At 40.7% G+C, this 12,002-nt stretch overlaps 1 protein-coding gene across 3 annotated transcripts in view; it reads left to right on the top strand.

Annotated features, from left to right (window-relative positions):
* The window catches only part of MIER1 (MIER1 transcriptional regulator), a 54,364-nt gene that overhangs the window by 31,452 nt on the left and 10,910 nt on the right, over positions 1-12,002 (top strand). For all 3 annotated transcript variants that reach the window (XM_061633376.1, XM_061633378.1, XM_061633377.1), the window contains 4 exons: positions 1,349-1,413; positions 7,878-7,950; positions 11,049-11,200; positions 11,466-11,547. In XM_061633376.1, the coding sequence (XP_061489360.1) occupies positions 1,349-1,413; positions 7,878-7,950; positions 11,049-11,200; positions 11,466-11,547 (372 nt within the window). The remainder of the gene's footprint in view (positions 1-1,348; positions 1,414-7,877; positions 7,951-11,048; positions 11,201-11,465; positions 11,548-12,002) is intronic.

A 12,002-nucleotide genomic window follows, 5' to 3' on the forward strand; every position in this document is an offset into this window, starting at 1 on the left:
CTTATGAGGCTGCTCCTGATAAGGATCTGGCCCATGTAACCAAAAAGGTTCCCCACCTTTGTCCTAAAAAGCCAGAAGGTCCAGCTGGAAGAAAGAAGGATGTTTTTGGTTTCATGGCATAGTTAAAGCACTATTTGCTGGATGGACCCCTGCATTAATGTGTCATTTCAATTTCACATATGTATCTTCTTGAAGTAAGCTACTTGTTCTGATACATATGGGAGCTGAGGTTGATTTCTGATAATGGAATACTTAGCTATTGGCTTCTGAAATATTTATATACATACAGATACCCTTCTAGAAGATTGTTATTTAATTTTATTTGTTATTATAATGTTATTGTTATTTAATATAATTTTTGTAAATTGTATTGCTTTTATTGTATTTTTATATTGTGTTTTTATACCTGTGTTTATTTTTCTCTGTAAGCCGCCTTGAGGGCCTTTGGCCGAAAGGCGGGGTATAAATAATAATAGTAATAGTAATAGTAGTAGTAGTAGTAGTAATAATAATAATAATAATAATAGAAGAGAGCAGGCTTTTATAATAAGCAAGCCCTTTTTCCATTTAACCTCTGGTTTAGTGTGTGCAGAAGCCTATTTTATCTTTTTTCTTCTTAAGATTTGCATTCTAGGATTTATCTGTCTTAGAATATAGTATGTTCCTTTTATGTAATCTTATTTCTTTATACATTTATGTGGCGTTTGTCACAGCTATGTTTTATAACTTTATTGAATAAAGGTTTCCTTGACTCTATCGTTTGTTCTATTTTCATTTGACCTCAAATATAATGTAATTTGACCTCTAGTCTTACCTTACTAGAGGTAAAACAAACTGTTGACAATAATCAGAACTGTGCTCTTTTAAGGTTACTAGCTCTAAGATTGCTAGCAAAAATGGTTTCAACAACATGTGAAGTAAAAAAGCAAAAAAAAAAAAAAACCCAACCCACTCTGTTTTTTGTCCATTTGAAACTTGGAAAATCCATTTTCTCTGACTCTGAGATGTAGCTGTTCCTGGGATGTTGCTGTATATTAACCCTTCAGCAATAGCTTTAACAGATATTTAATGACTATAATAAAAATGTTATGACTATAATGACTATATAAAATGTTCAGGTTTTTAAAATTGATCATCCACTTACTTGTTGCAATTCTGCATTAAACAGCAGGGAGATCCTTGCCACAATTAGTCACATAGAGTTGGTTGTGACATCATGGCTCAGTGTTCAATTAACCAACCAGATCTGACTTTCAGAAAACTGTCTCTAGTAAATACTGTATTTGAAGAAATATGATTCAAGGTAGCTATTAACATTTAACTAAAAGTTGTTAATTTTCATATATAGATAGTGAAATTGAAGAAGAATCTGAAGAAGACGAAGATTATATTCCTTCAGAAGACTGGAAAAAGGTAAATGTTTGAAGTCTTTCAGCTATGGCAGCATATATGCATAGCAGCATATTTTCAGGGAAGCATTCCTAAGTGTTGTCAGTGATCATGGTTGCCTCTTGCCAAAGGATTGGCCTAGCTGGAATTATGAATGAGCTTTAACAATACTTACCCCAAACGTACTATTTGGGGGTCTTGATTAAATGGTCAATCACATAGGCTGGATATGCTACCATGAAGCCTATGAGTTTCTTTGCTTCCAGCAGATCTACAAATATTTTCAGTGTAAGCTGAAATCCTCAGGATTTTAAATTCAGGTGGTAGATCATGAAACCCTCATAACCCTGACTTAAATAAGAGGGTGCTCTTTTGTTATTTTTTGAAGACCTAAAGTTGTGAGTTACGGATTGAGAATATAAAATACTGAGCTGTTATATTCTTAAGAGACCATCCCTGGACCTTGAGTATTTTAACAACTGGAGCCTAATCATCCCCTTGTAGAGCAAGATACTTGAGAGGATTGTGGCTGTGCAACTACAGAAGTACTTGGATGAAGCCGTTTATCCTGATTCATTTCAGTTCAGCTTCAGGCCCAGTTTCAGCACCAAGACAGCTCTGGTTGCTCTGGTCAAAGACTTGTATCAGAACGGAGACCCTGGATGGGGGGAACTTGAATCTGTTTGTTTGTTTATTATTTGATTTGTATCCTGCCCTTCCTCCCAGCAGGAGCCCAGGGCGGCAAACGCTAACAACACTTTAAAACATCATAAAACAGACCTTAAAACACATTAAAACAAAACAACGTTAAAAACATTTTTTTTAAAAAAAAACTTTAAAAACATCTTTAAAAAAGGGTTAAAACGTTATTTAAAAAACATTAACAAGCAATTCTAACACAGACACAGACTTAGATAAGTCTCAACTTTAAAAGGCTTGTTGAAAGAGGAAAGTCTTCAAAAGGCGCCGAAAAGATAGCAGAGATGGCGCCTGCCTAATATTCAAAGGGAGGGAATTCCACAGGGTAGGTGCCGCCACACTAAAGGTCCATTTCCTATATTGTGCAGAATGAACCTCCTGATAAGATGGTATCTGCAGGAGGCCCTCAGCTGCAGAGCGCAGTGATCGACTGGGTATATAAGGGGTAAGACGGTCTTTCAGGTATCCTGGTCCTGAGCTGTATAGGGCTTTGTACACCAAAACTAGAACCTTGAACTTGGCCCAGTAGCAAATGGGCAGCCAGTGCAATTCTTGCAGCAGAGGGGTGACATGTTGGCGATACCCTGCCCCAGTGAGCAGTCTGGCTGCCGCATTTTGCACCAGCTGCAGCTTCTGGACCAACCTCAAGGGCAGCCCCACATACAGCACATTACAGTTATCCAGCCTGGAGGTTGCCAATGCGTGGACAACAGTGGTCAGGCTATCCCGGTCCAGAAATGGCTGCAGCTCTCTTACCAGGCAAAGCTGGTAACAGGCACTCCTAGCTACTGAGGTCAACTGGGCCTCTAGTGACAATGATGGATCCAGGAGCACCCCCAGACTACGAACCTGCTCTTTCAGAGGGAGTATGACCCCATCCAAAGCAGGCAACTGACCAATTATCTGAACTCGGGAACCACCAACCCACAGTGCCTCCGTCTTGCTAGGATTCAGACTCAGTTTATTGGCCCTCATCCAGCCCACCACCAAGTCCAGGCAGTGGTCCAGGGCTCGCACGGCCGCTCCCGATTCAGATGTTACAGAGAAATAGAGCAGGGTATCATCAGCATACTGCTGACACCTCACCTCAAAGCTCCTGATGACTGCTCCCAAAGCTCCTGATGACTGCTCCCAAGGGCTTCATATAGATGTTAAACAGCATGGGGGACAAGATGGTACCCTGCAGCATCCCACAGCACAACTGCCAGGGGGGCGAAAGATAGTCACCCAATGCTATTCTCTGAGAGCGACCCTGGAGATAGGATCAGAACCACTGTAAAACAGTTCCTCCAATACCCATCTCACCAAGTGGGCCCAGAAGGATACCATTGTCAATGGTATCAAAAGCCGCTGAGACATCAAGTAAGAATAACAGGATCGCACACCCCCTGTCCTTCTCCCGATAAAGGTCATCCATCAGGGCGACCAAGGCCGATTCAGTCCCATAACCAGGCCTGAACCCAGACTGGGATGAGTCAGGATAATCTGTTTCATCCAAGATTACTTGCAATTGCTGCGCCACAACCCTCTCAATCACCTTCCCTAAAAAGGGGGTATTTGCAACCGGTCGGTAGTTGTCACAAACCAATGGGTCTAGGGAGGGCTTTTTCAGGAGTGGTCGGATCTCCACCTCTTTCAAAGCTGCTGGAACCACTCCCTCTTGCAATGATGCATTGACCACACCCTGGATCCACTCAGTCAGACCCCCTCGGCAAGCTTTAATAAGCCAAGAAGGGCAAGGGTCGAGAGGAAACGTTGCTGGCCGCATCACTGCAAGCACCTTGTCCACGTCATCAGGCCACATCAACTGAAACCGTTCCCAAGAAGTTGCAGCAGACGTTGCACTGGACACTTCATTGGGGACTACAGTAGATGTGGAGGGGGCATCAAGACTGCTACAGAGGCGAGCAAAGTGCCTTGCAAACAGGGCTGTGGAGTTGGTACCCCAAACCTTTGACTCCGACTCTGACTCCTCTACTTTTCTACAGTCCAACTCCACCCAGAATTGCTCCGACTCCACGACTCCGACTCCACAGCCCTGGCTCAAACACAGCTGACTTCATGGGAAGCTTCTTTGACATTGTGAATTCATATTTTTTTAAAAATTGTCAATCAAAGTATAAAATGATATATTTACCATATATTGTTATAATATTATAAGTTTTTATTTTGAAGCCGGAGTCGGTACATTTCTACCGACTCCGCTTCTGACTCCACGACTCCGACTCCACAGCCCTGCTTGCAAACAATTCACAGTGGGCCTCCAAAGAGTCTAAAACTCCATTTCCTGGAGTTGATATCAACAGACCCCTGACAATATGGAAAAGCTTCACTGGACGGCTACTTGATGATGCAATGGTGGCAGAGAAGTGGGCCTTCTTTGCCGCCCTCACCTCCACACAGTAGGCACATTTATGATGTTTTACTTGTGCGTGATCAGCCTCACAGCAAGTCTTTCACCACTTGCGCTCTAGCCATCATCCAGCCTGTTTCATTGCCTTAGCTCACTGGTGTACCAAGGTGCAACCCAGGTTCCACAATGCTGGACAAGGTGCTCAGGGGCAACTGTGTCAAGAGCCCGACGCGCCTCACTGTTCCACAGCGTAACAAGGGCTTCAACAGGGTCACCTGCTCTATATACTGGGAACTCCCCCAAGGCATTCAGGAATCCTGTGGATTCCATTAGGCTCTGGGGGCGGACCATCTTAATCTGTCCACCTCTCCTGCAGGGAAGGATCGGAGCCATAAGTCTAAACTTCACGAGGAAGTGATCTGACCATGACGATGGCATGACATTGACCCCCATCTCCAGACCACCTTTTCCTCCATCTGCATCTGGAGCAAAAACCAAGTCGAGGGTGTGCCCTGCTCTATGTGTCGGGCCAGTAACAACTTGAGACAGCCCCATGGTCTTCATGGAGGCCATGAAGTCCCGAGCCGGAACACTAGAGAACTTCAGCATGGACACTGAAATCACCCAGCGCTATCGTTCTGGGCTCCTCCAACACCACAGCCAAGACAGCCTCCACCTGCTCAGTCCACCCTGGGCAGCAGGGTGGATGATACACCAGCAGCGACCCTAGTTTACTGTCTCCTTGGCCCAACACAGCCAGCTCCAAGACAGAGTGGTTTCCTGGTGACAGAGATGGAAGTTCTGTAGACCGCAGCAACTCCTCCCCCCTGTCCCTGCAGCCTATGCTGATGTTGCACTGAGTATCCAAGGAGCAAAGCTGAGTCAGATCAGTTCCTCCCAGCTCACCCACCCAGGTCTCAGTAATACACCGGAACCCTCATGCATGATCAAATCATCAATGAGTGTGGTTTTATTGTGTACCGATCTGGCGTTAAACAACAACACACACAGGCCAGTGGGCACAGTAGATGAGCAACGAGGAACCCATCCATGGGAGGAATGGGAGCGAGGAACAAGGTGTAGATAGCCTTGCCCTCGTCTTCCATGGTAGCTCATCGCCTCCCCATGGCTATACCTTCCTGTACCCATGATCAGTGGAACAAGGCACAGAAGTGCCCATCAAAAAATATCTATTTTACAGGATCTGAACTGGCTACCTATATGTTACCAGGCCCATTTCAAGGTGTTTACACTAACAAAGCTTTTAATGACGTGGGGCCTACATAGTTGTTGGAGCGCATCTCTCCATATCAGTCAGCCCTACACCCTGAGGTTGGTAGGAGGCCCTACTATTGTCTAGTAGACAGGTGCAGCTCACTGGGTAGAGACCTGGAGTATTCTCTTCTTTTTAGTGGTGCCCTAGTTATGGAACTCCCCCTCCTCTTAAAGCAACTTGTTGTCCATGGGTGCCATGGTGCCTGTGAAGACCTTCAGTAGTGCCTAGAATCTGAGGTGTTGTTTTTTTAAAAAGTCAGTCTCTAGCCCTCCAGTTATGGAGCAAGACATGCAGATACCCTTCTAAGTGATTTCTGTGAAAGCAAGCCTGGCTGCTCCTGCCTGTCAGTGTTGTTATCTAATGAATGAAGTCAAAGCTGTGATTGATAAGTGAGTTGTTTGAACACCAGATAATAGCAGTCCCTGCAGTCCTAAAGAGCTGCTGTGTTGCTTTCTCTTTTAGTGCACTTTTCCTGCTTCTGTCTTTTTTTTTAAGTCCCTGAAATCTCCATAGTTTGCTCTTCCTTTTCCTTTAGCAATCAAGAAGCATCTTTCCTACCCTGAGTTCACCTGAGATCAGGTAGTGCCTAGAAATTATTTTCTGCCAATAATACTACACAATAAGTGTGGGTGAATGTTAAAGAATCTTCCCCTCCTCAAAATGCAAATGTGAAAACTTTGCAAAGAGGCTTAGGCACATCTCCTGCTTTGCAGGAGCTTGAAACCAGGAACTCATTAAGAATTCACTGTATACTTAACTTACAGTACAGTGGTATACATGTCTGCTCAGAAGTAAGTATTTTTGTATTTAATGGGGCTTACTTCCAGGTAAGTGGGTACAGAATGGCAGCCTAGGCTTTGTGTAGGGTTGGCATTGGGGAAAACCAGTGTTCTTGTGTCTTTAAGAGCTTATGGCAGGCAGAAATTCAACAGATCAAGCCTTTTGAAGTATGGAAATACAATTATAGGGAAAGCTTCACCATGAGTACTCCCTAATTTTGTGCTAAGCCACACATCCCAAATTGGCAGCCATTTTGCAACCAGTGTCCCCAGCACTATCTCAACATTTGAAATGTTCCATCCTATGGAACTCCCTTCCAAATGAGTTTCTGCTGGGCCATGAAGACCTGGCTCTTCAGGCAGGCCTTTGGGGTGGGCTAGATTTTAACATCATTGTTTTTAGATTGTAATGTTATTGTATTGATGTGTCATTTTGTGCTATTTTGCTTATTTTGTACATTGCCCAGAGTGACTGGTTAGCCAGCCAGATGAGCGACTAAGAAATCCAATAAATAAATAAATTTGGTCCAAAAAGGTTGGTGACCCTTGTATGAATAGCCACAACTTTAATGGGTGTTCCATCAAATGGTGAAGACCACTTGTTCACATGAGCATTTGGAGGCCATGCTTGATTCTACCTTAATGTCAGTTTACACTGTTGTATTAATTGTTGTTAGTTTGCAGCTGTTTTTTTATATACCTTTTGATTTGCTATATGGAAATTGTGTTTGGCTTATTTAAGCAGTGTATTAAGGCAAAATAATAAATAATATCAACTGTACTGTGAAACGTGTTTTCGTTGGTGACATCTGCAGTTTTGTGTCTTTTTCAAATAACTTTGAAACAACGCTTTCCCTTCTTCTCTTTGTTGTCCTTATCCAGTCTGGCTCTGAAAGCTAAACACTTTTGACTGAGATAATAGACTTTTAGGAGGGAGTTGCTGTCACTTGGTAGTTCATTCCTAGGTTAAATGACTGATACTACCTTAATCCAGAATACTCATCTCGTTAAAATGAGCAGCTTGACAATTAAAGTAATTATTGTTTTGTCATAAATAATACCTTATAGTGACTGGATACATTCATATTGTCTCATCCTACATAATTGTTTATACTTCTGTTCTTCAATCTTGGATCCTCAGATGTTGTTCGACTACAACTCCCACCATCCTTGGCAATTGGCTAAGCTGGGTGGGGTTGATGGGAGTTGTAGTCCAACAGCATTTGGGACTTAAGGTTAAAGAACAGTGGTTTATACTATACAAGAAGCCAACAAGTGTAGAAATATGTTTTCATCATGTTTGCTTGTTTTTTTAAAACCCTTCTGGTATCAATTACACTTCTGGGTATTGAGAATATGTTTTATTTTGTTTTTTTAATAGGAAATCATGGTGGGCTCCATGTTTCAAGCTGAAATTCCAGCTGGTATATCAAAATACAAAGAGAATGAGAAAGGTAAAATTTAATTGTTTCTAATGCTACTATGGTAATTTGATCCAATTTAAGAGATCTGACAAATTTGTGGTAACTTAAGGAAAAGGTTTGGTTCTCAGAAACCATGTCTAGCAATTCTCAGAATGTTGCAATGTTACTTTTGTCACATTAATGTAATGGGTAAAACTTGCCATCTGGTAATTTTACCATGTTAAAATAGTCATGAGAAGCAGGCTCAATATGTAGTGGATCTGTACAAGAGAGTTTTTATCTTTGTGGGAAACTGCTGCATAGGAAATATTGAGTTATTCACTAATAGACAAAAAACCTTGCGGTTTAAGAATGTACCTATAGCCCACAGATATTTCTATCAAACTTTAAAAAGCAGCTATAGTGAATGCACCAGGGGAGCAGGAGACCTGACCTCCTCTCTGAGATATTGTATTGCCCTACAAATTTGTAAAAATGCAAACACCATTTGGGTTGGTCTTTCACAGTCCAATCCACTTCCTGTGTAGCTTGGAAGAATTTGGTAACATGTGCCTCTGAGCATATGGTGAGTGGTGGCAACACCTGCCATCCCCAAAGATAGAGAATTACTTTTTTGTATGTTTGTTGGTATTCTTCTTACTTTGCTTCATTTCTGTGTTACTACTGTTTCTACAGAGAATCTAACCTAGAAAATCATATTGCTCTCATTATTCAGCCTAGAAATCTGTGTCAAATTTATTTTTATTAATTTCAAAGCCTTTCTATTGGTCAATGTCATTTGATGGTGAAGACAGCCTTTTGTGTTTCAAGACTGGAAGTTAGGTTCTATTTCTATTTTGGAGCATTAATTGAATCTGAAATTGCAGTTTGATGTAAAAGACTGATTACAATATGTTGCTACTTAAGCAATGACTCTAGGTGTTGGAAAAAACAAACTTGGCCAGCCCAAGATGCATGAATTCAGCCTGCTATGCTTAACCTACTCCACTTAAGGAAAAGTGTGCGTGGTCAATTAAAAACATAGAGCACACCTAGAATTTTGCTAGAATATATTTCACCTCCCACTGTTTCTTTTTTGTGCAACTGAGACACTCCTGATGTCCATTGGAAACTATTCTGCAGAACACTCACTGCCATTATTCCACAATTGTTTTGGAGCTTTTTAAAATTTATTATTTATTTATTACATTTATACCCTGCCTTTCTTTTTTCATGAAACCCAAGGCGGCTTACATATGGTTCCCACGCAGTCTCCCATCCAGCACTGACCAGACCTGACCCTGCTTAGCTTCAGCAGGGAGCTGGCCTTTTGTGCCTTCAGAACATAGCCTGGGACTTTAGTGTTGCAAAGTGTTACTGTACTAGTCTGCAGAATAGTCAGTGCCATTATTCCACAATTGTTTTTGGAGTTTTTTAGTGTAAATTTTGCAAAAATGTTGCTGTACATACATATTCACAGAAACAGACGCAAAAGGGAATGATTTCCTATAGGAAACGTCACTAAAATTGCAAAGTAAATCAAACATATTTAAAGTGACTATCTGAACTATATCAACTGCCTTAATATTGTTCTTTCCTCGCTGCTGAAACAAGATCAGCACACAACATGTCTTGTTATCGTTATTTGGGCTGATTGCAGGTGTTGCCACCACTGAGAGTTGCTAGGAGATCCCCTTTTCCCCTCACAGAGCTTCAATCAGAGCAGCTGACTGTTAAACCACTCTGGCCACTGGAACTGTGGCAGGGAATTAGGGGTCTCCTCTAACACCCTTCACAAACTACACTTCCCAGAATTCTTTGGGGAAAGCCATGACTGTCTCAAGTGAAATAAAGGTCTGGTGTGGGTGTGGTCCCCTGATTAGGCAAACCTAGCAGCTGTGAGTCTGGCTTTTAGAACACTGACAGTTGGTTCTTACTGAGCATGCCCAACGTTATAATAGACTTCAATGCTAAATTTCTTAAATTCATTAAAAATCAGCCAGGCATTATTTTTTTTACTTTTAAACTGCAGAAGATGAAGGTCAAGAGTATGGGGCAAAGTCGGTAATAGGATTACAGGTACTTTGTGAACACGGCTGATTTTTAATGTATTTCAACAGATTATGCGAACTCTGACAGAAAAAAGTCCCCAAGGGGTCTGTTTTTTCTCTCTTTTTAGATTTTGAACTCTCTATTCTCTTTGACTGTTTTGTGTATCACCATGAAAATGTAAAGGATTGTTAAGCAAGCATTTCTGAGTTCAGGACTATAAGTTTTGTAAGGTTTTGTTTTGAAATGACCTTATGGGAAGGATCAGAATGGCATGGGGGGTATTTTCAACTTAACATTGCGGAATGCAAAAAATCCATGCTGACTATAGTATACAGCCACTCTTGTGGCTGTATAATTTTGGCATATTTATATCCTGTCTATTAACGCAAGTTCTCAGGGCAGCTTGAAGTATAAATGAAATACAATAAAATAGATAATAGTACAGTAGTTAGTGGCAAAGGCAAAGATGTATAAAATTCCTTCTGCAGCTCTGAAGCTTGTGTTTCCTGTTGCTCTTTACACACTTGTACATAGCTTCTACAAAAGTGATGTCATGAGAACTTTAGTTTTTACTAAAGTGCACACGTCTGTCACTCACAAGAATTGTCCTTTTACATTTGTGATGAAGTACCACCTTCACATGACTATTTATTGGGGTATGGCTGTGTGTGTGGGTAGCAGCAGTGAAATTAAATTTTAAAATCTGAGATCCACAACTCCTCTTCTATATTAGCCAAAGGCATATATACCTTTCAACTAGCTATATGTAAAAAATAAGAGTCCCCGTAACAGCCTTTAGGAAACAAAAAACAGTATATTTTTACTAGTGGCATTCAAATAAAAGGTCTTTCAGTTCCTCCCCACATATAAATTAGAAATAGCTAGTAACCTGCTATACAGTTTTTAAAGAGAAAATCATATATTCTGTGTAAAATTATAGTCACATTTGGTAAAGACATGCTGTCAAGGAAATCTGTTTAGAATTTCGGCTTGTTTTAGAGGTAAGGTGAAAGGGAAAGGATTAGATGTTTGGTAGACTTTTTTTAAAGTAAAGGTTGTTATGGCAATGTGTAATGTCTCAACTTTCTCTACTTTAGTTTATGAAAATGATGACCAGTTGCTATGGAATCCAGATTACTTGTCTGAAGAAAAAGTGATCGAATTCCTTAATGAAGCTTCCAGACGAACAGGTGATGAGAGAGGAATAGATGCAATTCCTGAAGGATCTCATATCAAAGACAATGAGCAGGTATATGAAATTCCTGGAACTCTCTTTGGCTATAAAATATTTTGTAGTTCTTTGCTTCTGTGTCACATTACATTCCCTCATTTTGGCAGAATTGCATAGATATTCTAATTTTAACGTTTTTGAGTGACTTGGGTGTCAGAATTTCATATTTGTTGGACAATGTGACATTCAATATATAGTATTGAAAAGGGGAATATTTGACTTAGCTCCACTGTTTTTAAACAGTTGAGAAGATGACAATCTGAATTGCTTTCTTCTTTCCCAGGCTTTGTATGAATTAGTGAAATGCAATTTTGACACAGAAGAGGCACTAAGAAGATTAAGATTTAATGTAAAAGCAGCCCGAGGTGAGCATATTTTGTCACTTAAAATGTCTTTAATGAAAACAGCCAAATTAAGCAGTTTTCTTACATTACTTTTAATATATTAAAATATCCTTTTAATATATTATATCTATCTTCCATCCAGCAATTATTTTTTTGAGGGATCTTACAAGTAATTTTAGTTCCAAGCCTTGACACATATTTCTCAGTTCTGTGGTACACATACAGTTGGGGTGCTGTTTTCTACAATAGCCATAAAGTATTTTGTTTTGGTAGTCTGCTAACTAGAAATTCAGGAAGAACTTACAAAAGCATAAGTGCAGTTTAGCGCAAGAGAATCCTTTGCAAATATTACATCTTTCCTCTGTTCCTGTATTCTTCCCCATAGTAATAGAGGCAGGCTGGGGAAGAACATAGATTGAGTTCAGGATGCTGTATGACTTGTAAGACTCAAAACATGGGAGAAGAACCTATGTCAG

Source organism: Rhineura floridana, chromosome 6 (genome assembly GCF_030035675.1).
Source record: "Rhineura floridana isolate rRhiFlo1 chromosome 6, rRhiFlo1.hap2, whole genome shotgun sequence".
Lineage (NCBI taxonomy): Eukaryota > Metazoa > Chordata > Lepidosauria > Squamata > Rhineuridae > Rhineura > Rhineura floridana.